The sequence below is a fragment of the Sapajus apella genome, unplaced genomic scaffold (genome assembly GCF_009761245.1).
Source record: "Sapajus apella isolate SASKATOON/1434 unplaced genomic scaffold, GSC_monkey_1.0 scaffold78, whole genome shotgun sequence".
Taxonomy (NCBI): domain Eukaryota; kingdom Metazoa; phylum Chordata; class Mammalia; order Primates; family Cebidae; genus Sapajus; species Sapajus apella.
In genome coordinates, this window is record NW_022437018.1 from 4,066,639 (window position 1) to 4,090,780 (window position 24,142).

The following is a 24,142-nucleotide window of genomic DNA, read 5'->3' on the forward strand; positions in this document are numbered from 1 at the left end:
AGTAGAAGGGAAAAAAAAAGGAAGATGGGGCTTGGAATTCTAATATGGTAGTTAAGGGCATAATATAATATTGCTCTTGAAAAAATATAACATTTCTGTTTAAATATGGGCCTTTGACTATAACCTTTTATTCAATTAAATTCAATCAATATTTATTAGGCTGTACCAGGGTACTTTGGGTGGTGACAAAGAGATGAATAAAATCATTTTCTTTCTCTTTAGTTAGAGGAGATAAAACATGTTCAAGTTAGCTATACTTGGCAAGATTATACTGCCTTTTTTATACTGAAAAAGATGCTCACATTGTTAAATAGTATTCTTGGCAATTTCTATGGATACCCCCCAGAATGAAAGATCTCTTGTATAAGCAGTTGATTTAGGATTTAGGCAGTTACATGAAGTATTTTACTGTTGGTTTGTCATCATCTCTGCAGAAAATTATCTGATTTCCAGGCATACTTGAAACTGATATTTAGCACCTCGTTTTACAAACTTTATTTTATTGTCACAAAATAGTGTGTAAATGTGTCCTGTGTTAAAAATAGTTGTATCAGTTATCTATTGTTGTATAACAGATTACCCCAGATTTGGTGTCTTGTTAAAACAACACTATCCACAGTTTCTGTGGGTCTTGAGACTGAGTAAGGCTTAGCTGGGGGCCTCTGGCTAAGGGACTCTCAAAGCTGCAGTCAAGGTGTCCACCCCAGCTGTGGCCATCTGAAAGCTCTGTAGGGGAAGGATCTATTAATACTTGGGGCTCACTCTCTTGCCTATTGGCAGGTCTCAGAGCTCTCAGACTGCTGGACTGAGGCCCTCAGTTCCTCACTGGCAGTGGAGCTGGGCCTCCCTGGCTTCCTTGCTGGGCCACATGGGCCTCTCCATAAGGCAGCTCACAACATGGCAGGAGACTCCCCTCAGAGTGTAGAGCGTAGGAATGAGACGCAAGCCATAGTCCTTTTATAATCTGATGCTGAAAGTGACATCTCATCACTTTTGCCTAATTCTATTTGTTAGAAGTGAGGCATTATTGTCTAGCCCACACTCAAGAACAGGAGATTATATAAGGATGTACATAATCTCAAGGGACCATCTTCAAGGCCAACCTACTACAGCTGGCCACAGAGCCAATCACTTTAGTGTACAGCTCATCAGAGGAGGGTTGAAAGGTATTCTTACTCTGTTTTGCTTTTTTCCCTTTTCCCTTTTATTATCTATTTATTTATTTTTGAGACAGAGTCTCACTCTGTCACCTAGGCCAGAGTGCAGTAGTGTGATCGTGGCTCACTGCAACCTCAACCTCCATGACCCAAGAGATCCTCCCACCACAGCCTCCCAAATAGCTGGCGTGCACCATCATACCTGGCTAATTTTTTTTTTTTTTGAGGCGGCGGAGTCTTGCTCTGTTGCCTAGGCTGGAGTGCAGTGGCATAATCTCAGCTCACTGCAACTTCCACCTCTCTGGTTTAAACAATTCTCCTTCCTCGCCCTCCTGAGCAGCTGGGATTACAGGTGCACACCACCACATCTGGCTAATTTTTTTTGTATTTTTAGTAGAGGCAAGGTTTCACCATGTTGGCCAGACTGGTCTCGAACTCCTGACCTCAGGCAATCTGCCCACCTTAACCTCCGAAAGTGCTGGGATTACGGGCATGAGCCACGGTGCCCAGACACTAACTTTTTGATACAGTGTCCTTGGGTAGTTCCTCCCAAACATCACCCAACTCTTCAAGACATACAACTATAGATGACATACACAGTAGACCACAGATTGCCCTAATCTCTTGAAGATCTGTTAGTCTTAAAACTTGTCAACAAGCCGTATCAGGTCTTTTTTACATCTCTTGATCATTGCATCTGGAGAGTTTGCCGGAAAAGGTATTGTGACTGGTTAGATGAGAAATCGGCAGACAGAAATGGGGCAGAAGGAGCCTGTAGCTGATATAAACAGGCTTCTTAATGCATGAGAAAATAGGTTTGTTTCATACACAGTGGTTGAGGAGAGGCTTTAAATCATGTTGCCATATGCCCGTGGAAAGAAGACCTAAAAATGCAGATGAGAGGGATTCTTGTCCCAGGTGTGCTTCTCATGAGAGTGTCTACAGGAGCTGAGCATCTCCTGGCCCTCCTTCCACCTTGTGTATATCTCAGGAGAGCAGCTGGTCTGCAGTCTTTTAAGTTCTGTGCAAATTGACTGTTTCAGGGGAAAACTCATTGGTTTTACTTTCTGGAAAGGTGCAGTTTGGCCTTCAACAAAATGCTCACAATATACATATGTAGGCATTAGAGGTTTGGAAAAAAGGTAGTAGTAAACAGATTCTGGACAATGTTTTTTTTAAAGGCTTAATGATGTTCAGTGATACTGGTTAATTTTTAATAATGGAAATTGATTTATGGGGTGGATTCAAATTGAGCATGTGTCAGCAATAAGACATACAGATGAGGCACGTTGTGTGTTTTTCTTTTTTTAGCTTTCAATGTAACCATGTACCACATTTCTTTCAGCGGCTTCCCTCTGCCCACAGTGTCCCGTGTTCTTCCCCATCTTCCCTTACCTCTTAACTTGGCTGCTTGCTTTTCTTCCTTAGGGTCTGAGCAGAGAGACCTTTCCTGACCACTCAATTTCAGTCATCCCCGGTTCCACCCCTTGCCTCCCATCAATGCCTCTTCTCGTGTTTTTGCATCAGATTTTGTTTACCATCTGGCTCTTCTGCCCAGTTCACACATACGTGACTGTCCACTCTAGAAGGGTAGGGGTTTTGTCAGTTTTATTGCTGGCTGTAACCCCAGTGCCTAGCATAGAGTTGGTGTTCAATAAGTATTTGTTGAACCGATAAAATCACTTACGACCATTTCTCATTTTATGAACCACATTTAGCTAAGGGCTTACTGTTTACTGTCCATCTCCCCGACCTTGGCTGGTGGATGACTCAGAGAGGCTTGTTCCCCAGCTGTTCCTAGTGCCTAGCACAGCTCAGAATAGATGCTTGCAACACTGAGGATGAAAGAGTGAGTGAACTCTCTGACAAAGGACTAGAAGGAGTGGAACCTGCCCTTCCCAGGCAAGGATTAGGAGACTCTACCTGGGCACCATGTGTTTCTGAAGGGCAGCACCATGTCTTAGCCTTCCTTCTATCTGTAGCTGATACCCAGCCCAGTGCTTGGCACAGAGCAGAGAGCCAATACAAGGTAACTGGATCAGATTGAATTGAGTTTGGGAAAAGCTGGAACAAAATCTCTCCTGACAACAACATTGGATGAAGCTCAGCTTATGAATGCTCTCTTAAAGGTGGCAGAGATGGTTCCTCCTGGATTCCCTTCTGTGACTGTGTTGTCAGAATGCCTAGTAGTATGCATCTATTCATTCATTTATTCATTCTTTCTTTAATCTCCACCTGGAAGCATGCAGAGCACAGGGCATGGAAAGCTACACACATTGTGAGCCCCACCTTTTGAAAGCATGTCTTGAGGAAAAGTTAGGCTGTATTCTCTGGCTTATACAACCTCCCCAAGGAGGCGCACGAGTTGGACTCAGGCGGTTGTAGTTGCCTGAGTCTGTCCTCTGTGTTGGCCTCCACACCACAGCCGTTGAAGAGGAGTAGAAAGGGCACCAACCGTGGTTGCAAATTGGCTTTTGCTTTAATCCTGGCTTATTCAAAAACACTCAATATTTTTCCAAACTGAATTTAGGGATTTTGATTGAAGCCTGAATCATTTACCACAGCAGAGCATATCACTAGTCTAGGAAAAACTAGAACTTAAAAATACAAAGTCCCTTTAAGTAATCCAATATAGGATAATTACATTATTAAATAAAGCTGTGGGTCTCAAATTATCCCACTGCCATTGGACATGTGAGGATAATAATGTGAACTGTGCTAAGTGAACGGAGCAAAAAAAATTTAACAAGAAGGGAGTGTGTCTAAATCATATGTTTGTGTTTAAACAGAGGCTACAGAAAACAGGAAGGTTTACTCAGTTTATACATTAAAGTGTCCTAAACAGGCATAAGGCTTTCTGTGATTCTCAGAAGACTGCTCTTCTAATTAATGACAACAATATATCCAGACTCTGTGCCAGATGACCAGTAAGCTTTAATAATTCAGATTTGCATACACCAATATAGGATATAGACTCTGCTGGACAATGTACCTGGGCAGAAGGTCATGTGCCTACAAAAGAGGGTGAAAAAGGCTAGACACAGTGGCTCACACCTATATCCTGGCACCCTGGGAGGCCAAGGCCGGTGGATCACTTAAGGTCAGGAGTTTGAAACCAGTCTAGCCAACATTGTGAAGCCCCATCTCTACTGAAAATACTAAAAATAGCTGGTCCTGGTGGTGCACACCTGTAATCTCAGCTACTTGGGAGGCTGAGGCAGGAGAATTGCTTGAACCTAGGAGGCGAAGGTTCAGTGAGCAGAGATTGTACCACTGCACTCCAGCCTGGGCGATGGAGCAAGACTCTGTCTCAAAAAAAAAAAAAAAAAAAGTCAAAAAAATTGGGAGATGTCAAAGTAATGGTCGAGTCATTCTGGATTGGGTGGTGATTGGTTTGGGTTTTATTGTGACTGTTTTTGCTTTTATCGAGTGTTCTTACAGGTGGCTTAACTGAGCATAACACTGGAATTGGGCTCATTTATCTTCTTTTGTTAATGTTTTCATGGCCAGAGCTAACTATTTGGGTACCAAGCTAGTTTTTATTATGGCAACCTGAAAGTAGTTTAAAAAAAAAAGACTATGGATTTAACACTCTATTAATTTAGCCAGAGAAAAAGGTAGGCAGGCTTAACCACTGTCATAAGTAAGGCCTCTTCTTTGCATATCAAATGCTTGCCTGTTAGAGAGAAAGTATGTAGGACACTGACTGGGGTGCAATTTTCTGCTCTCTGTGTAAACTGCCTTTAATTTTAGGGAAGAAAAAGGTACATGCATGGTAAGCCCAAGAGGAAAGAACTGGAACAGGGAATTGACGAGAGGGTGTCTCTGGGGCTTTCTTGGAGAAGGCCTCTCGGTCAGGGGAGCAGGCTGCAGCCGAACAGGTTTTAGATTAGTGTGTATTAAAAATGTATTTAGGAACATAAAATATTTAGGATTTTTGAATTACTTGTTTGATACGCAAATGCCGTTGGCTACACCCATGAAGGATGGGTCGCATTACATTTGACAAATCTTGCCTCAGAGCAGTCTTCCGTTTGTTTACTCCCTCCTCTTGTGCCAGGATGGATCTCCAAAACTCATGGAGCCACAGGCTTCAAAGATCTGGTGAGGAGGATGGAAAAGGTTGGAAAAGGAGGGGCTACTTTGGGAAATGGAAACCCAATACCCTAATGAAGCCTCCATGGCAAATCAATTCCATCATGTTAAGGGAGTCAAATGAAATCTTAGCACATACTTGAGAGTCTATCTTCATTGCTCTGACAACTGAAAATTCTTTACATTTTTAACTAGCACAGAAGTGGTGATTTCTGCCGTCTTTCTTTGGGAGCAAAACCACAATAAAAAGTAAAAATTAAAATCCTTCTTGTGAAGTGACTTGAAAACAATTCACCCCAGGGAATTGGCAGGAGGTAGGGAAAGATGGCCCGCCTCAGCCTCCCAAAGTGCTGAGATTACAGGCGTGAGCCACCACACCTAGCCTCAATCTTATTATTAGGTTGGTGCAAAAGTAATTATGGTTTTGCCATGACTTTCAATGACAAAAAACACAATTACTTTTACACTAACCTGATTAGATAATTGTCTTCTGGCCCAACCTTCCCTTGGAGATACCCAGCAGGAGTTACGGGACCATTATTGTTCCTGGACAAAGAATGAAGAACAGTTAGGAACATGCACAGTTACTCCCAAGGGACATTGAGTCCAACTTGTCCCCCCTTCATTTTCTGCTCAAGAGATAATGCATGATAGTAATAGCCATTATTTCATGGATGCCAACTCTGTGTTGTGTTGTCACAACTGCAGCACCCCAACTACCCTATGCGGCTGGTTATTTTATCCTGTTTTCCCCGTTTTTTTATATGAGACCTTGGCAAGTTCAAGAATAACATAGACTTGCCAAAGTCTCATCTAAAAAATGAGGAAAATAGGCTAAAATAACACAGTAGAGCTGCACTTGAACCTCGGTCCATCAGACTCAAAAGCCAGGGCTCTCTCAGCCCACCCTTAGTTTCTTCCAACATGGAACTCCGAGATGACGTGCCATTAAAATAAGGGTTTGTGGCTTTAGGCCCAACACAGGCCTTAGTTCTTTGGGAAGTACAGGAGACATGGAAGTTAAGCAAGGGAACCTGCCTCTAAAAAATATTTGCAATCGAGGTGTTTACTGTAGAAGACAGAATTATGCAAGTCAGCATCAAAAGCTAATGCCTAGTAAAGATTTAACATTATGTCACAGGTAATAAGAACAGTAAGTCCCAGTTCAGGGACCAGCTTAGATGCAATGGCTTTTTATTTTACCTAATAAACAACTACCAGCATCTTCTGATATCATCATTTCAGAGAAAATAAAGGATATTATAATACCACAGGAAAGAAATGAGGAAGGATAACAGTCTTCAGCAGAGAGCGTGTGGAGCCCCTCCAGATCAACGCCACTCCTTTCTTTTCTCTGCTCTCTGCCCTGGGAGGCTGACCGATGTGGGCTCCATTAACAGAGACCCTGGGCCCTGTGGTTGCCAGTGGGGTTTAGCCATAGAAATGCCAGGACGGGGAGGGAGAAGGATGGAGGCAGATATTTATTCCCTGTTGCTTCCGCCTTCAGGCTGGTGGCATCCCTTTAAGGAGGAGGCACTGTGTGGCAGAAGGGTCTTCTCTATCCTGGTAATCACTCCCACCCCTCTGTGGCCCTTTAGCTTAGGAGTCATGCTGGCTGAGCTGCTCTAGCCCAGTTTCCTGGACTGTGTATCTCTTATGCTTCCTTTACATCCCACCAACACCTTTGTCAGTTGTTCTGGTGTAAAATCTCTCACTGAATTATTGTTGTTATTATTAATTTTATGTATGTATTTATTTTGAGATGGAGTCTCACGCTGTCATCCAGGCTGGAGTGCAGTGGCGTGATCTTGGCTCACGGCAACCTCCACCTCCCAGGTTCAAGTGATTCTCTTGCCTCAGCCTCCCAAGTAGCTGGGACTACAGGTGCGCACCACCACAACTGGCTTATTGTTTTGTATTTTTAGTAGAGACAGGGTTTCACCGTGTTAGCCAGGATGGTGTCGATCTCCTGATCTTGTGATCTTCCTGCCTGGGCCTCCCAAAGTGCTGGGATTATAGGCATGAGCCACTGCATCTAGCCCAAATTACTATTACCATTATGATGATGATGATGATGATGATGATTGAGACAGGGTCACAACTCTGTCAGCTAGGCTGGAATCCAATGGCATAATCATGGCTCACTGCAGCCTCAACCTTCTGGGCTCCAGTGATCCTCCCATCTCAGCGTCCTGAGTAGCTGGGACCACAGGCCCCTGCCACCATGCCTGGCTAATTTTTATATTTTTTGTAGAGGTGGGGTTTTGCCGTGTTGTCCAGGCTGGTCTCAAACTCCTGGACTCAAGCAGTCCACCGACCTCGGCCTCCCAACATGCCGGGATTACAGACATGAGCCACTCCTCGGCCTCCCTTGAATTATTATTACTCAAGTATTCCATCGATTTCCTGTTGGAAATTGTGACTGATACAAGGAAACTCTTTAAAATATAGCAAATTTAACTTCATCAAACTTGACTGCATTATCCCCATTTTTCTCATTTCACTGCTGACCACTGAAAGCTTCATCTTGTTAGATCCATACTACCATCCTGTCTTTTCTTTCTTGGATTCCAAGAGGCAACTACTTATCCATAGAGTGAAACCTTTTTACTTCCTCTGTAGATGTCCCATTAGCAGAATACACTAATGTGTAATGGGGAGAACAGTTGGGCAAACTGGTAGGTACCTCAAATTGCAGTGTGTCTGAGGGAGGCTTGAAAGAAAGGGAGTGGCCAGACCACCCAGGCTTCAAGGTGGCACTTTCTTCCCCTTACCTGTCTCCACTGGGGCACACCAGATGCACACGCACCCGCCAGGAATGGTTCCATCAGGACACAAGCTAAAGTGGTTTTCGTGAGTCTTTCTAAAAGTTGATTCTTAATGGTTTTTTCTTCATTTTTAATTTCTAGATGAAAGTTTCCCACCTCATGCAACTAGTTGGACTGGTATTTTGGTTTCACAATGTATTTAATAACTTCATATTGTTGTTTTTGCGTTCCCAAAATTTGTCATGTTTTAAATGCTACAAAGTACATTTGAAAGTCTGGGATGTTCAGGGAAGATTGAGGTGAGTATGCCACACTTTCCTGTTCTCATTCCATCTCCTCCCTGCCAACCCCTCCGATACTACACTTAGGCATTTATGGTTCTTGGGACGCTAGGTGATTATAGCTCTCTTTAGCAATGATCTGTTACTGGGTACAACATGGCGTGATAAGTAAAGTTCATGTTCTTTTTCCCAAGAGACTCGTAAATTATAGTTTCTTACATACATTGGGACTTCAAACCTTATCACAGTGCAGATGTAGATGGTTCAGGGCCAGTGTGGTGGCTTTTCTTTGTAAGGTTGTCTGGGGTCTGGGCTCCTTCTTTCTTTTTCTCCTGAGCAGTTTGGCCTGATTCATATGGTCCAAAGCTACACCTATTCCCTTTAACGGAATTACATTCTGGAAGGACAACAGTAATACAACCTGTTGGTCATACTTTGGTCACATGACTGCACCTGGCTGTAAAAGGAAGCAGAAAAATGATGCCTTTGTTCTGCACCCAGCAATTTTGCAGTTTATTATTAGAAAGGAAGAATAGATATTATGGAGAGGTTAGCCACAGTTGGGAAGTGTTAAAGTCTCCTTGTGCCAAGCAAGATATTTGCTTACAAATAAGTTAAAGGGAAGGGCTGTGCAGTTCCACTGAGCTTGAGTTGCCTCTGAGGCATCTAAGTTGATGACAAGGGACTAGAGTGTGGATGAATTTTTGGAACCAAACAATACAATGTAGTCATGGGCTTTAGAACTGAGCCCTGGAATCCCCATAGAGAATGATTTCTTTAAGGAATGATATGCAGAGAAAGAGGACCACATCCCAGACTGCAACTAAGTATATGTTTTTTACATTTTCCCAGTTGGGGGATGGAATGAGGAAGAAGAGAAATTGAATAAAACAAAGAAATGCAGAGGTGGTAGATATTGGGTAGGCATTCTCCAAGGGTCCCTTGCATATGTGCCCATCTTGTGAGCAAAGACACTGACTGTGTCCTGGACTGTCTTTTCAAAGATCTTTATATAGTGAACAGCATTAGAAGACAAAGATATTGTTTTTCTTCAGAACAAGAGCAGGCATGCTTACTGTTCAGTATTAAACATACAGGTTCTCTATGCCCAGGACTCTTCTGTAATGCAGCCCAGTGTATGAAAAGGTATCATCTATTCCTCTTCGCATCTCCTTTTGGAAACTAAGTATTAAAGAACCACCACAAATTCTGGTGCATTGACTATTGCTATTACTGTGAACAATTAACCATTTTTTGTCTCTGGCCAGGAGTTTCTTGGCTTCTGCCAGCATCCATCAAACTGGCAGCTGAAATTGTACATCTGCAAATAGGGTAAAAATCTTAGACCCTTCACAGTTCTCAATAGGAGGGAGGATTCAAGTCAAAATTAGGGTTGTTCATTGCCAAATGCTATAAAGAAGTTAAAGAAAATGAAGAATAAGAAAAGGCCTTGGGTTAATGATTCAATACCATGGCTCTCAAGCTTTTGGACACGGAACTCTTTACATTCAGCTTATTGAGGGCCCCAAGGAGCTTTTGTTTATGTGAGTTTTACCTGCTGGTATTTACTGCAATAGGAATTAAAACCGAGAAATAATTTAAAAATATCTATTAATTCATTTAAAAATTATATGACACCCACATGCACAAAAATACATCAAGCTGAACCTCATAATTTATACACCATTACAGGCAAAACAACCAGCTAGTATCAAAATAGCAGGATCAAATTCACACATAACAATATTAACTTTAAATATAAATGGGCTAAATGCCCCAATCAAAAGACAGAGACTAGCAAATTGGATAAAAAGTCAAGACCCATTGGTGTGCTGTATTCAGGAGACCCAACTCACATGCAAAGACACACACAGACTCAAAATAAAGGGATGGAGGAAGATTTACCAAGCAAATGGAGACCAAAAAAAAGCAGGGATTGCAATCCTAGTCTCTGATAAAATGAGCTTTTAAACCAGCAAAGATCAAGAGAGACAAAGAAGGGCATTACATAATGGTAAAGGAATCAGTGCAACAAGAAGAGCTAACTATCCTAAATATATATGCACCCAATACAGGAGCACCCAGATACATACTTCTAAAAGTAAAATGTAAACCTATACAACTTTTAGAAGAGAACACAGGAGAAATTCATTATGACCTGGGATAGGCAAAGAGTTCATAGATATAATTGCAAAATCACAATCCATAAAAGAAAAAAATTTAACAACTTAATCAAAATATAAAACCTTTGCATTGTTAAAGAAAGACAGGCAGCTGACTGATCAGTGTGGTGGTTGCTGAAGGTTGGGATGGCTGTGGCAATTCCTTTTTTCTTTTCCTTTTTCTTTCTCTTTTCTTTTTTTTAGACAGAGTCTTACTCTGTTGCCCAGGCTGGAGTACAGTGGTGCAATCATGGTTCACTGCATCCTCCACCTCCGAGGCTTAAGCGATCTTTCCACCTTGGCCCCTGAATAGCTGGGACTACAGGTTGTGTGCCACCATACCTGGCTAATTTTTTGTTGTTGTTGTCAAGATGGGGTTTTGCCATGTTGCCCAGGCTGGTCTCAAACTCACAATTTCTTAAAATGCCACGGATTGGTTGAGACTTCCTTTCACGAAAGATTACTCTGCAGTGTGCAGTGCTGCTTGATTGCATTTTACCCACAAGTAGAATTTCTTTCAAAATTGGAGTCAATTGAAACCCTCTCAAACCCTGCCAGTGCTTTATCAACTAACTTGATGTAATATTCTAAATCTTTTGTGGTCATTTCAGCAATGTTCACAAATCCCAGCACTTCCAGAGAACAAGGAAGGAGGATTACTTGAGGCTAGGAGTTTGAGACCAACTCTGAGCAACTTAGTGAAACTTGACTCTCAAAAAATATTTGAAAATTTAACCAGGCAAAGTGGCAGGCACCTGTAGTCCCAGCTATCCGGGAGACTGAGGTGAGAAGATGGCTTGAGGCCAGGAGTTCAGGCCATGTGGCACCAGTGCACTCCAGCCTGGGCAACAGAGCCAGACCCCAACTCAAAAGAACAAAAGAACAACGTTCACAGCATCTTCACCAAGAGTGGATTTCATCTCAAGAAACCCCTTTCTTTATTCATTTATGAGAACTAACTCCTCATCTGTTCAAGTTTGATCATGAGATTGCAGCAATTCATTCATATCTTTGGACTCCACTTCTAATTCTAGTTCTTATGCTGTTTCCACCATATCTGCAGTTACTTCTTCCACTGAAGTCTTGAACTCCTCAAAGTTGTCACCTATGAGGATTAGAATCAATTTCTTCCAAACTTCTGTTAATATTGATGTTTTGACCCACTTTCATGAATCTGAATGTACTTAATGGCATCTAAAAAAGTGAACCTTTACAAAAGGTTTTCAGTAGTTTACCCAGATCTATCAGAGGAATCACTATGGCAGCTATAGCTTCATGAAGTATATTTCTTATAAGACTTGAAAATCAAAATAACTCCTTAATCCGTGGACTGCAGAATAGATGTTGTGTTAGCAGGTATAAAAACAACATCCATCTCTTGATACATCTCCATCAGAGCCTTGGATGACCAGGTGCATTGTCAATAAGCAGTAATATTTTGAAAGAAATATATTATTCTGAGCAATAGGTCTCAACAGTGGGCTTAAAATATTCAGTAAACCCTGCTGTAAACAGATGTGCTCTCATCCTAGCTTTGTTTTTTCATTTATAGAGCACAGGCAGCATAGATTTAGCATAATCCTAAAAGGCCCTGGAATTTTCAGAATTGTAAATGAGCATTGGCTTCAACTTAAAGTCACTAGCTGCATTAGCTCCTAACAGAAGAATCAGCCTGTACTCTGAAGCTCTGAAGCCTGGCATTGACATCTCACTATCTATGAAAGTCTTAGATGGCATATTTTTCCCCAATATCAGGCTGTTTCATCTATATTGAAAATCTATTGTTGAGTGTAACTACCTTCAATTATCTTAGCAAGATCTTCTGGACAACTTGCTGCAATTTCTACATCAGCATTTCCTGCTTCACCTTGTACTTGAAAGTTACAGAGACAGCTTCTTTCCTTAAACCTCATGACTCAATCTCTGTTAGCTTCCAACTTTTCTCTTGCAGCTTCCTCACCTCTTTTAGCTTTCGTAGAATTGAAGAGAGTTAGAGCCTTGCTCTAGATTAGGCTTTGGTTTAAGGGAATATTGTGGTTTGTTTGATCTTCTACCCAGACCACTAAAACTTTCTCCATATCAGCAGTAAGTCTGTTTTGCCTTCTTATCATTTGTATGTTCACTGGAGTAGTGCCTTGAATTTCCTTCAAGAGCTTTCCCTTTGCATTCACAGCATGGTTAACTGGCGCAAGAGGCCTAGCTTTCAGCCTCTTTCTGCTTTTGACATGCCTTCCTCACTAAACTTAATCTTTCCAGCTTTCGATTTAAAGTGAGAGACATGGAACTCCTACTTTCACTTGAACACTTAGAGGCCATTGTAGGGTTATTAATTAGCCTAATTTCAATATTGTTGAGTCTTAGGGAATAGGTAGCCCCAAGGAGAGGGAGAGAGACTAGGGAAGAGGCAGGTCAGTGGAGCAGTCAGAACACAAAACAGTTATCAGTTAAGTTTGCCACCTTATATCAGCATGGTTAGTGGCACTTCCAAAGAATTACAGTAGTAACATTAAAGATCATTGATCTCAGATCACCACACTAGATATAGCAATAATGACAAGTTTTGAAATATTACAAGAATTGCCAAAATGTGACATGAAGACACAAGGTGAGCACCTCCTGTTGGAAAAATGGTGCCAATAAACTTGCTTGGCACAAGGTTGCCACAAACCTCCAATTTGTAAAAAATGCAATATCTGTGAGGTGCAGTAAAGCGAAGCACCATAAAAAGAGGTATGCCCGTACATGGAAATTTATAGCAGCTCTGTTTGTAATCACCAAAATTGAAACAACCCAGATGTCCCTCAGTCAGCGCATGGATAAACAAACTTTGGGACACATCCACCATGGATACATAAGAACTCTGCAGAAAGGAACAAGCTATTGATATATTCAGCAACATAGATGGATGGATCTCAAAGTCATTATTCTTTGAGACGGCTTTGAAAAGAAGTCTCAAAGATTTTATACTATATGATTCAATTTATATGACATTTTAGGAAAGAAAAAACTATAGCAAGAACAAATCAGTAGATGCCAGGAGCTGGTGGGGAGTGGAGGGAGAAGGTGACTATGAAGAATTAATACAAGGGGTTTTAGAGCGTGATGCACTAGTCTGTATCCTGGCGATTATAGTTGTGGTAGCTATATGAATCTATCCATGTGTTAAAATTCACAGAACTGTACACCAAAAAAGGAAATTTTACTGTAAGTTAATTTAAAAATAAAATTAAATAGCAATATAAACTCATTATGTAAATGTAACACACTTTTTATGAAAGTTAACCATATTTTCAAAAACAACAAAAAATTAGTAGGAACAGTGGCATTGTTTTACATTTTTTGTAAATCTCTTTACTGTCTAGCTTTATATAGAGAGCTGCGGTCTCGTATCACCTTCTGCATTCACTCTGTTGTGATATCACATGTCACATCGTTTCTGGAAAACCTTACTATATATACACTTGAAAGAGGATGAGAGTGAAAAAAGCCAGTAATGTCTTAGTAGTTTTATGATCATAGTTTTGACCCTGTGGACCACCTGAAATGGTCTCAGGAATTCCCAAGGGTTTCTGGACCCACTTTGAAAATCAATGGTATAACACATTGTTCCAAATTTTATTTTCTTAGCATGTTGACTTTTTTTTTTCCTGGCTGTATCCACATGTCCCCTGTGTTTACTTAATGGCTTTGTTCAAATTGCCCATTTTTTTTTTGACTTAAATTTATTTAAAGAGGAAACTTTCTGTATCTCCTATAAATAGCCAGTACCACTTTCCCATACATAGCAAATACAAAAACAAATACGTAATGAGAAACATTTTAAAACTTTACTTCTCGGCTGGGCACAGTGGCTCACACCTATAATCCCAGCACTTTTGGAGGCCATGGCGGATGGATCACCTGAGATTAGGTGTTCGAGATCAACCTGACCAACATGGTGAAACCCCATCTCTACTAAAAATACAAAAATTAGCTAGGCATGATGGCAGGCGCCTGTAATCCCCAACTACTCAGGAGGCTGAGGCAGGAGAGGAGAATCACTTGAACCTGAGAGGCGGAGGTCACAGTGAGCTGAGATTGTGCCACTGCACTCCAGCCTGGGCGACAGAATGAGTCTCTGTTTCAAGTAAATAAAATAAAATAAAATAAAATAAAATAAAATAAAAAGTTTACCTCTGAATCATCTAAAATCATCTCTGCATGCCAGAGTTTGGAAAACACCAATGTAGAGAAATGACAATGATAATGATAGCTCATCCTGACATGTTACTCCATTTGTATCAACCCATTGAATCCTGGCAATTACTAGTGTACAAGGCAGATAGAATTCTTATACTGTCTTTCTACGAAAACAACAACAACTTTGAAGCACAAGGACGTTGAAGAAGTTGCTCAGTTTTCCACAGCAAGTACATTCCAGGGCTGGAATTTGAACCCAAGCAATTTGGCTGCAGAGTCCAAGATGCTGTCTTGGCAGATAGGAAGCCCGGATTTTTGTTCAAATCCTGCCGTCAGTTGGTTCTCGGACATGTCACCGAACCTTATTGTTCTCATAAATAAAATGAGAAAGGTAAACTACATCAGTGTTTCAAGTTGAAATGTCTGGTGCCCACGGGGGCCAGATAGTTAAGGGAAAAGTGGACTGAATCCAGTGCAATAGGAAGTGGTGGGGATTTTACATCTTGTCTGAAGAAAGCAGCTTCTAACAGTTTCAGCTGTTTTTTATTTTTATTTTTTTGGCCTTTATTTTATTGTATAAGAGTCAATTGAGGTCTGGATATTTTTGTGTAAAGTTACTCAAGCTTTAGAACACTTGAAAGAGCCCGTTGTGCACATGGGCTAGCTGGTTTGTGACTCCTTGACTGGATGAGCTCCTCTTGACTTAGAGGATTTATGATTAAATGAGCTGTTTTTGTACACTGGTCGAAACAAAATCCAAATCACAGAAATAGTTGAAAACAATTATGAAAGGGGATAAAGACTTAGAACATGGCTCAACACAGCCTACATAAATATTGATTAAGAGCTGGGTTAATTGAAAAGCCAAGGTACATTAATAGAATAACAAAGTGTATTTCTTTGTGTTCCTTTTGTGTTGTATTAGAGTAAATCAGCAATATTTATCCAGTGCTAATTCTCAGTTTGCAGAGAGCTAATGTAATCATGAGATGAGCTTATTGAAATTCTTTTCTTAGACATAGACACTTGCCCAAGAATGGTGAGTATTAGGAACTTTAGTCAGCACTTGCTCAGAATAGTAAATGCGAACATGTGATTTATGCCATTGTGTGTAGAAAGTAATGTTTCCTGAGACATTTTCTATGTATATGTTGGCTGGTTTTTGTTTTCTTGGGGTGGGAGGAGGGTGTTGGTGTGTTGTTTCCCCCTCCTCTCCTTATCAGATTTCCTTGTATGGCGTTTGACAATGTTGCAGGGCCAGTTTCTCTGTGAATCCACAGTAAAACATACTGGTGGTTTCACAATTAACCCAAACGTGGGTTTATGGCTTATGCATGTTTATGTGAATCCCTGCATTTGTTTTTATGTGTGTGTGTATATTCGTGAAAGATCTGTTTGAGAGAGTGAGAAAAGGAGGGGAGACAAAACTTAATGACCGAATCGTGAAAAATGGGTTTATTCATTAATGATGTCATGAGGATTATATTTTCTCTTGGTTAATAAACTGTTTGATGGGTATTGTAAGCCATCCAGAGCTAGTCACGCCGTTTCTTGGAAAAGATCTGAAGCAACTAGTAATTGAAATGATTATCATTTGATCAGAGAGATATTTGAAAATATCACTCATCTACAAACTTGTCTCTTCTGGGAAACCATATTTAGTCAAAATGTTGCCAAATTCTCTCTTTACTAATGTTGAGACTGATACACCACACCACCTAATTATTTTCCAGTACATTCTAAACTTGATTTCTGGTGTGCCCTCTCCAGAAGCTGTTCCCATATGCTTTGAAACAATATCCAGCCTGACTTTATTCTGACATTTAATAATCACCATGAAATAACTATAAAATGCATGACAACTACAGATCTTTTATTTCAAGAAGATGGTGTGGTGAATCTGAGGGAAATCATCCGTTGAACTGGTACTTTGTAATGGGCCCCATTGTTTATAAAGTACTCAGATTTTTTCTTGAGCAGAGGATAAAAACACAGTTTCCACTTTGTCTCCCATTTAGTGGTAGTTCATATTTAATCATGATAAGGGAAAGGATTCCATTACTAAAGTTTTACTTTTCATTTTTGATAGAGTATTTGTTACTCTGCTGCTGCCCAACAGACTCTCTTCTCAAAAGCAGCTTGGAACCGGATGAGGAAAATTGAAATTTTAGATCCTGCCTTAAAACATTTAAAAAAAAAAAAAAAAAAACCCAGGGCTTCTTATTATGTGAAGCTTATCCTAATAAAACTTTTTTTATTCAAATTAGAGAATGTGTGTGTGGCAGGGAGGAGGAAAGTCAGGTTTGACAGCAAAAATTAGCCAAAATCAGTTGTGAATTCCTTTTGTTTAATAGTTTAGAGACATCTTCCTGTTGTTGTTTGTCAAAAATATTTCTAAGATTTTGTAAGCTTAGGGGTTTTCACAGCGAAGCTTTCTTCAGAAATGTAAAGTAAAAGAAATGAAAGAAGTCAGTTCAAGTTGAAATGTCAAACGCTTAAATAACTTAACAAACCTAGTGAAATGACCTTCTTGAGCCTTTTCCAAAGAATCTTTGGGTGAAGGGGCCTCTCTTTATTCCATGTATGGATGTCTATTAAAGATCTTGCTGGATTAATTCTGAGTCAGAAAAGTTGGTTGTTTCCTAGAAGCAATTAGAGATGCTTAACATTCAAATTTATGATCCGTAGGAGAAACTTAGATTTCAACTACTTTTCTTAGATTCAAAGACTTTCTCCTCACTCACCCTCTCACCCCCTACCCCATATGTATTTAAAGAAAAAAATCAGTTCATTTCTCAGCTTACAAAGTTTTTGAGAAACATGAGAATGTGTAAGTTTCTTTCAGTGGGAAGCACATAACATTTATGAAGTATTTCTTTTGGGATTACATCACAGTTTTATTTAATTTTTAGGACAAAAGTTAAATTCAATATTTGTATATAAGCCAAGGGAAAATGTACCATAAACATAGGAATTTTGGGGTGAGTCAGAGTTCCAAGAATCCTAGATTTACTTAGACCATTTATGTAGAGACAGGCTCACCATTAGTCATCTAGCTTTCACTTTTTACATTTGCAATTAATTACACCTAAAAACTAGCTTTCACCCAAGTGGTCAGATAGGTAGAGTAAGAGCTTTGGCCACCAACATTAAAAATGGCTATTAGAATTACTGTCCTGTTTTTGGATACTTTCTAATTGTATAACAAATATATAAATTATTCCTTAACTAAACAACTAGCAGTGAAAACTCATTGAAATGAAATAGTTACTGAAGACTCTGTGTCACCAAAATGCACACAGTCTCCTTGCAATAGGTCAAACCACTCATATAGCATTTCAGCTGGGCCTTGTGGAGAATGGATCATTGACCTCAAACCTATAAATAATGTTTTTTTGTTCTTCCCCAACCACCTCTTGTAGGATGAAGTCATTGCTGTTTCCGAAAAGGTGATTGTGAAGCTTGAAGACCTGGTCAAGTGGGTACATTCTGATTTCTCCAAGTGGAGATGTGGCCTCCAAGCCGGACCAGTGAAAACTGAGGCCTTGGGAAGGAATGGACAGAAGGAAGCTCTGCTGAAGTACAGGCAATCAACCCTAAACAGTGGACTCAACTTCAAAGACGTTCTCAAGGAGAAGGCAGACCTGGGTAAATATGACTCGTACTTCTAAATCTCATGTGTAGGCATATATAGTAACTGAACTTTTTGGTTGTAGATCTTTCTGGAAACTCTATCGTTTATATATAAATATATTTAACATTTCTTTAACCGCAAAGGGGCCTAAGAATATGGATGGAGAGATGACTGGATGGGTAAGGGGTAAATGTTACCTGTTGGATCACAGGACCTTCTATGTGTGGAGCCTTATGTCAGGGTGATACAGTGGTTCTAAACAACTTTCAGTGTGGTGTCAAGGCATATGATTTAATTAAGGCACCTAAAATTGAATTAATCAAGAGTTTAAATACTTGCTGTAAGTATGTAGTATGATATCTGTTAACACCTTGTCCCAATTTCATGTTTTACATTGAGGGGAAAACAAAGTGAGAAAAAGGAATGAGTTCCTCAATGTGGAGCAAGAGAGCAATGTCAAAGCAGGGGATCCACTGGCCGGCAACCAATGACATGGATTTGCTTGAGCTTTTAACATTCAGTGATTACCATCAACTATATATATCTTTTTTTTGCTTGTTGTTTTTTGTTTTTTGTTTTTTGCTTCCTTCCCTCTTCCACTATAAGTTTAAAGGAGAACTTGGGCTTTGGAGCAGTTACCCTGTTTGGTGTTTGCATACTAACTCTGCTGCTTACTTAGCTGTGTGGCCTTAGGCAAATAATTTAACTTCTAAGCCTCAGTTTCCCCATCTAAAAAATAAGGGAGCTTTATAGGGTTATTGTGAGACGTGAGATGGAAAGGGCAGAGCACATCGACCGGCATATACCAGGAGCTCCAGCATTAATTCTATTTCTTTTTCTTGACACTTTCCTCTCCAGTACGTTTTGTGTCCTATTTTGTGTCCTTTCATTTTTTTTTTTCCTTCTGTTTGTAACCCCCGTGGCATTCACTGATTTTCTCTCCCGGCATTGCTCAAGATGAAAATTGTTGACCTCTGATTTAAGCTAGTTATTTCCTCTTTAGGCAAAGAGGAACTGCGCTTTTAACATATTAAGGCATCTTTTTCTTTCATTTGTGCACAATGCTGATTTTTGCAGTCCTATTTTATACCTTAATGTGACAACTTCCTGGTTCTTTCTTAAACCCAGAACTTAACTATTACGACAAACCTAGGCAATTTATTTTAATTGGCATAAAGAGACTGAATAATACCAGTAACTGACCGTGGCTTTCATGTGACTCTGGTTTGTGATGAGCTGTGCTGTGTTTTGGGAATAGCATTAATATTTTCTTGCAGTTTGAGTTTAACTATCAACAGTTTCCTGGCATCTTTTGGTTGATGTCAGACGGTAATATTCCAGATATGGCAGCCTGATTGTCATGTGCACATTTAGAGAAAATAATTAAAATAGGGGTTTTCCTTCTAAAGTCAAAGAGTTTTTTAATTCTCTTCCTATTCATGCTGTTACACTCTCCAGTTTTGTGAACACACAATGACTAGTCTTATGATGTGCAATAATGTTGAATAATACATCTGTTGTGTTACTTTCCTGATATGTGACCTAAGCTGTATTGCCATTGTTTTATGTTTTCCTTAACATTAAAACCTTTCTTTTGTTTGTTTAATTTTGTGTGTGTGTGTTATAGAATATACTGTTACTAATAAAAAATTAAACAGGAAACCCACAGGGGACAAAAGGATGTGTAGATGGTTAAGCTTGATGTCACACATATAAACAAGAGTATTTATAGCAAGGTTTATGTTTAAAATGGATAATTTATTAATGAACATGAAAATGAGTCTCATTTCTTAATTCTACTTAAAGAATTAAGAGGATAATCTTTTCGGATTCTAAAAAAGAAGGTTCATATTCTACCTTTTTGCAACTGATTCTAGAAGAAATTGGTTTATAGTGAATATCCACAGTACTTGCAGGTAGTTTGGCCTGGAAAATCTAGATGAGTGGTTTTTAAATCTAGTTGCTCATTAGACTCACGAGGGAAGTTTAAAAAACAGCCGTGATTATTGAGTCCAGCTTCTCTAGATTCTTCACTTAGTACCACTAACTAAGGAAAGGCCAAGGAATGTGCATTGATAAAAGAGTTTCTAGGTTGATTCTGATTTTTGTTTGTTTGTTTTGGTCTCATTTTGGAGACAGCTTTATGATTCATGCTGAAGACGGGATAATGATCAACAGGAGAGCTGATTGGGAGGCACCCCCTGGGGAACAAGAAACACCATGTACTTAAAAAAATTTTAATGTAAAATACCTCTTTAAGGATAGAATTTAGGGTCTTGAAATTCTACTCAGTTGCTATGAACTGTGGGGAATTTGAGACAAATAGCTTTTGTAATTGGAATGCACACTGTGTTGTAATAATGTGGAAAGAGAAACAAAAACTTTCCTTAATGTAATGAGTTTCCATTATCTGCTTGATCTAAGGTTTATAAGTCTACATTGTCAGGATTTATATTGGGGAGATGAGGGTGTCATTTTCTGTACACATTCCTGTCCCAGCTGCTTTCTCTTCAGGCTTTTCCCTTCTCTGTCTATAACATCAAAATATTTGTTGTCTGTACTTTTCTTTCTCCACAGTGGTTTTCTTATCTCCCTTTCTCTTGGTCACACTGAAACCACCTCCAATACCACATTGTTAATGGAAATTCACACACTTATTAGGTTTTTCCTTCTGTAGAACCCTTCCAACTCCTCATTGTTCTCACCAAAGAAAGAAGATGAACTGTGAGATTACTTGAGACCCTCCCTTTTTTTCTGGTGGAAGTAAGCAAAGAATGGAAAGATCTTACCTTTCTATGGCTAAAGTAAAACTCCAACATGTTACTGTCTTTTAACTGAGCTATTTCATAATGTTAAAACATCAATAATAACAAAATAATTAGATTGGCTCGTAAAGAAGAGATTTTAAAATATAAAAGCTCATTAAATAACTTTTCTTGCTTAGTGTTTAGAGTAAGTTCCCTTTAATCCCAGTTTGTGTCACTTCCTGTCTCTCTCTGAATAGTAAAAAAAAAACAAGAATGTTCTCACAAATGTGTGTCTGCCAACAAATTAATACTCCACAAAGAGAAACTCTGCCCCACATGGCAGCTTCCAATAAATGCTCTGATTCAAATCACAACTCTTTCATTTTTTTTTTTAGCCCCTTCCCCCTGAGGGAGCACATTTATGTCATCTTTCTGCTTTTTAAAACTCTCTAGAGTTTTCATTTAAGACTCTTAATGGTTGATGACTAAAACTACAGATCTGTATAGTGGAAAAACTAATAATCTTAAGAAACACTTCTGAGATGTGGTAAATTGCATTATTCTCTTCCCTCCTCTTTGTCCTTTTCAAAGAAAGAAAGTTCAATATGAAACCAATGCAAATTATGACTTTACTCAGTGAGATGTTTTACCTTCTTTCAGAGTATTTCATACTGAAGTTTATAAAAAAAATAAAGAAAATAACTATGTAAAAATAGGAGGGTTAAGGAATGTATTATTCATAAGCATAACGAACACAAGAACCTGTTTTTCCAGAAGAATTGGGTTGATTAAATCATTCACCACACAAGCCTCTAGTTATTTATTTTTGTCTTTAGAATTACAGTACTTAGCTTTTGTAATAAAGTGGACTTGATACCCATATTTGGTATGGCAGTTGAAAGTAGTCAAATGAAGAATTATTTCATTTTACAAAATTTTTAGCAAGTAAGGAATATAAACACTATCAGTTAAGCATAGCAAGCTTGCATTTTTTATTCCTTGGGCTATAGTTTGAAAAAAAAATCAAATTATTTTATGTAACACTGATTCTTACAGAGTTCCTTTAAGTGAAGTATGAAAGCTGCAGTGTAAGCTTTATTGGCCTATAAATATGTCATTATAGTTGGACTACATTTATATGCTTTGGATTGTTGTTTAAGCCAAGAAAATATGTCTCTACAGGTTGACTTTTTATTGAAGCCCTTTGAGGCATACAACAGAATGTATTTTAGGCCAAGGTCATTAAAACAGCATTTTCATTTTTTTGCAGCAGACTCATTGTCAATTATGCTGCCACAAACTGTCTGTGGATGGGCAGTTATGAATGGTTTCATCTCTAAATGTGTCTTTAGAAAAAGAAAGAAAAGATAGAGGAGTCTGAGCTGAAATCGAGAAAAAAGACGCAAAGATTATGTGTGGGGGGCTGGCTGAATTTAATGATGGGGGTTCCCTCAGTTCAATTTCTGTTTCTAAATCTGCCCCGTCAAATTGAGAAAGAGTAGCGTCCTCCTCCCTTCTGTTGCTGGGACTTTCACTGTACTTTTTGGGAGTCAACAGCATGGAGGGGTTAAATGAGCAGAGGGTGGGCTGTTGGGAGAATCTTGGCTCTATCTGTAGATCCGTCACCACTGGAAGAGTCACTGGAAGTCACTGTATGATTTTTCACCTACACGCTCTCATGAATTTATTGGGATTGGAAGACCTGCTTCTCGCTGGAATAGTCCTTCCTTCCTTTCTAGATTTAAATTTTATGTGTAGATTAAAGAGTCTTTGGAAGGTATTTGTTGTTTATATTTTACCTTGGATTGCTGGTTTCACTCTGCCATTTTCCATAACACTGCAACTTGGGAAATTTCTTAAATGATATATTGTTTATACATTCAGCTTCCTTGTGTGTAAAATGGGCAGTAATATGTAACTGGCTGTTTCTCATTGGATTTTTGAGAAGACCAACTGAAAATAAATTAGTTAATATCTATGGAAGCATTTGTGATATTGAAGTCTAAAGTGGTATTATTACTATGTTATTATTATCAGAAGCAGGCTCTACATAATAGGGAGCTGTGCAGCACAAGGTTAGCTTACTGGTCCCTTTTGAATTTCCCTAATCGCATACACATTCTAGTAATTTAGAATAGGGTTTACTCTCATTATTGTCTCCCCAATGGAAAACTATTATAAAAGTCCTTCAGGTTTTTGCTTGTTTATATATACATATATAAATATGTATTATATATGACTATTATTTTAACATATATTTATTTCAAATAATATATATGATATATACTATATAACATAATTAATATGTTGTATATTTATTTATATATCAATATAAGTTATATTTTATAAACTTTTATCTTGACTGAAAGTTATCTTAACTGAAAATTCTGTCAAAATAAGCTGAGCCATAAGTGACCAGTTGAATGGCACCTCTCAAATATTCTTACTTAAAAATTAACCGTAGTTTTTACTTGGAAATACTGGAGGCCTTGTATTGCCAATGGTTGTTTCAAATCAATTTTTAGTTCGATATGTCAAACAGATTCCTGAGATGTGGACATGGAAAGGATTCTCACTTTTTGTTGAAGAAAATAATATAAATGTCTGTAAGAAACATGTTAAATGCTGACATTTTGGCATAGAGATTTTTCACTGCTAATGAATTTATTAGGATTGAAGACATGCTTCTTACTGGGACAATCCTTCCTTCCTTTCTAGATTTAAATTTTGTATGTGTATTAGAGTCTTGAAGGTATTTGTTGCTTGGTCTAACGCTACCATTTTTCTTAACACTGCAACTTGAGAAGTTGTTTTTCATTTGTTTGTTTGTCTGGTTTTTTTTTCTTTTCTTTTTTTTTTTTTTGAGATCTAGTTTTGCTTTTATTGCCCAAGCTGGAGTACAATGGCACGATCTCAGCTCACCACAACCTCCGCCTCCTGGGTTCAAGCGATTCTTCTGCCTCAGCCTCCCAAGTAGCTGGGATTACAGGCATGCGCCTGTATTTTTAGTAGAGACGGGGTTTCTCCATGTTGGTCAGGCTGGTCTTGAACTCCCAACCTCAGGTAGTCCTCCCACCTCAGCCTCCCAAAGTGCTGGGATTACAGGCGTGAGCCACCAC

The 24,142-nt window shown here is 39.1% G+C and overlaps 1 protein-coding gene across 4 annotated transcripts in view; it reads left to right on the forward strand.

The window, feature by feature from the left end:
- ARID5B (AT-rich interaction domain 5B) overlaps nucleotides 1-24,142 on the forward strand; it is a 198,003-nt gene that overhangs the window by 20,592 nt on the left and 153,269 nt on the right. For all 4 annotated transcript variants that reach the window (XM_032252577.1, XM_032252576.1, XM_032252579.1 and 1 more), the window contains one exon: nucleotides 18,065-18,290. In XM_032252577.1, coding sequence (XP_032108468.1) covers nucleotides 18,065-18,290 — 226 coding nt within the window. The remainder of the gene's footprint in view (nucleotides 1-18,064; nucleotides 18,291-24,142) is intronic.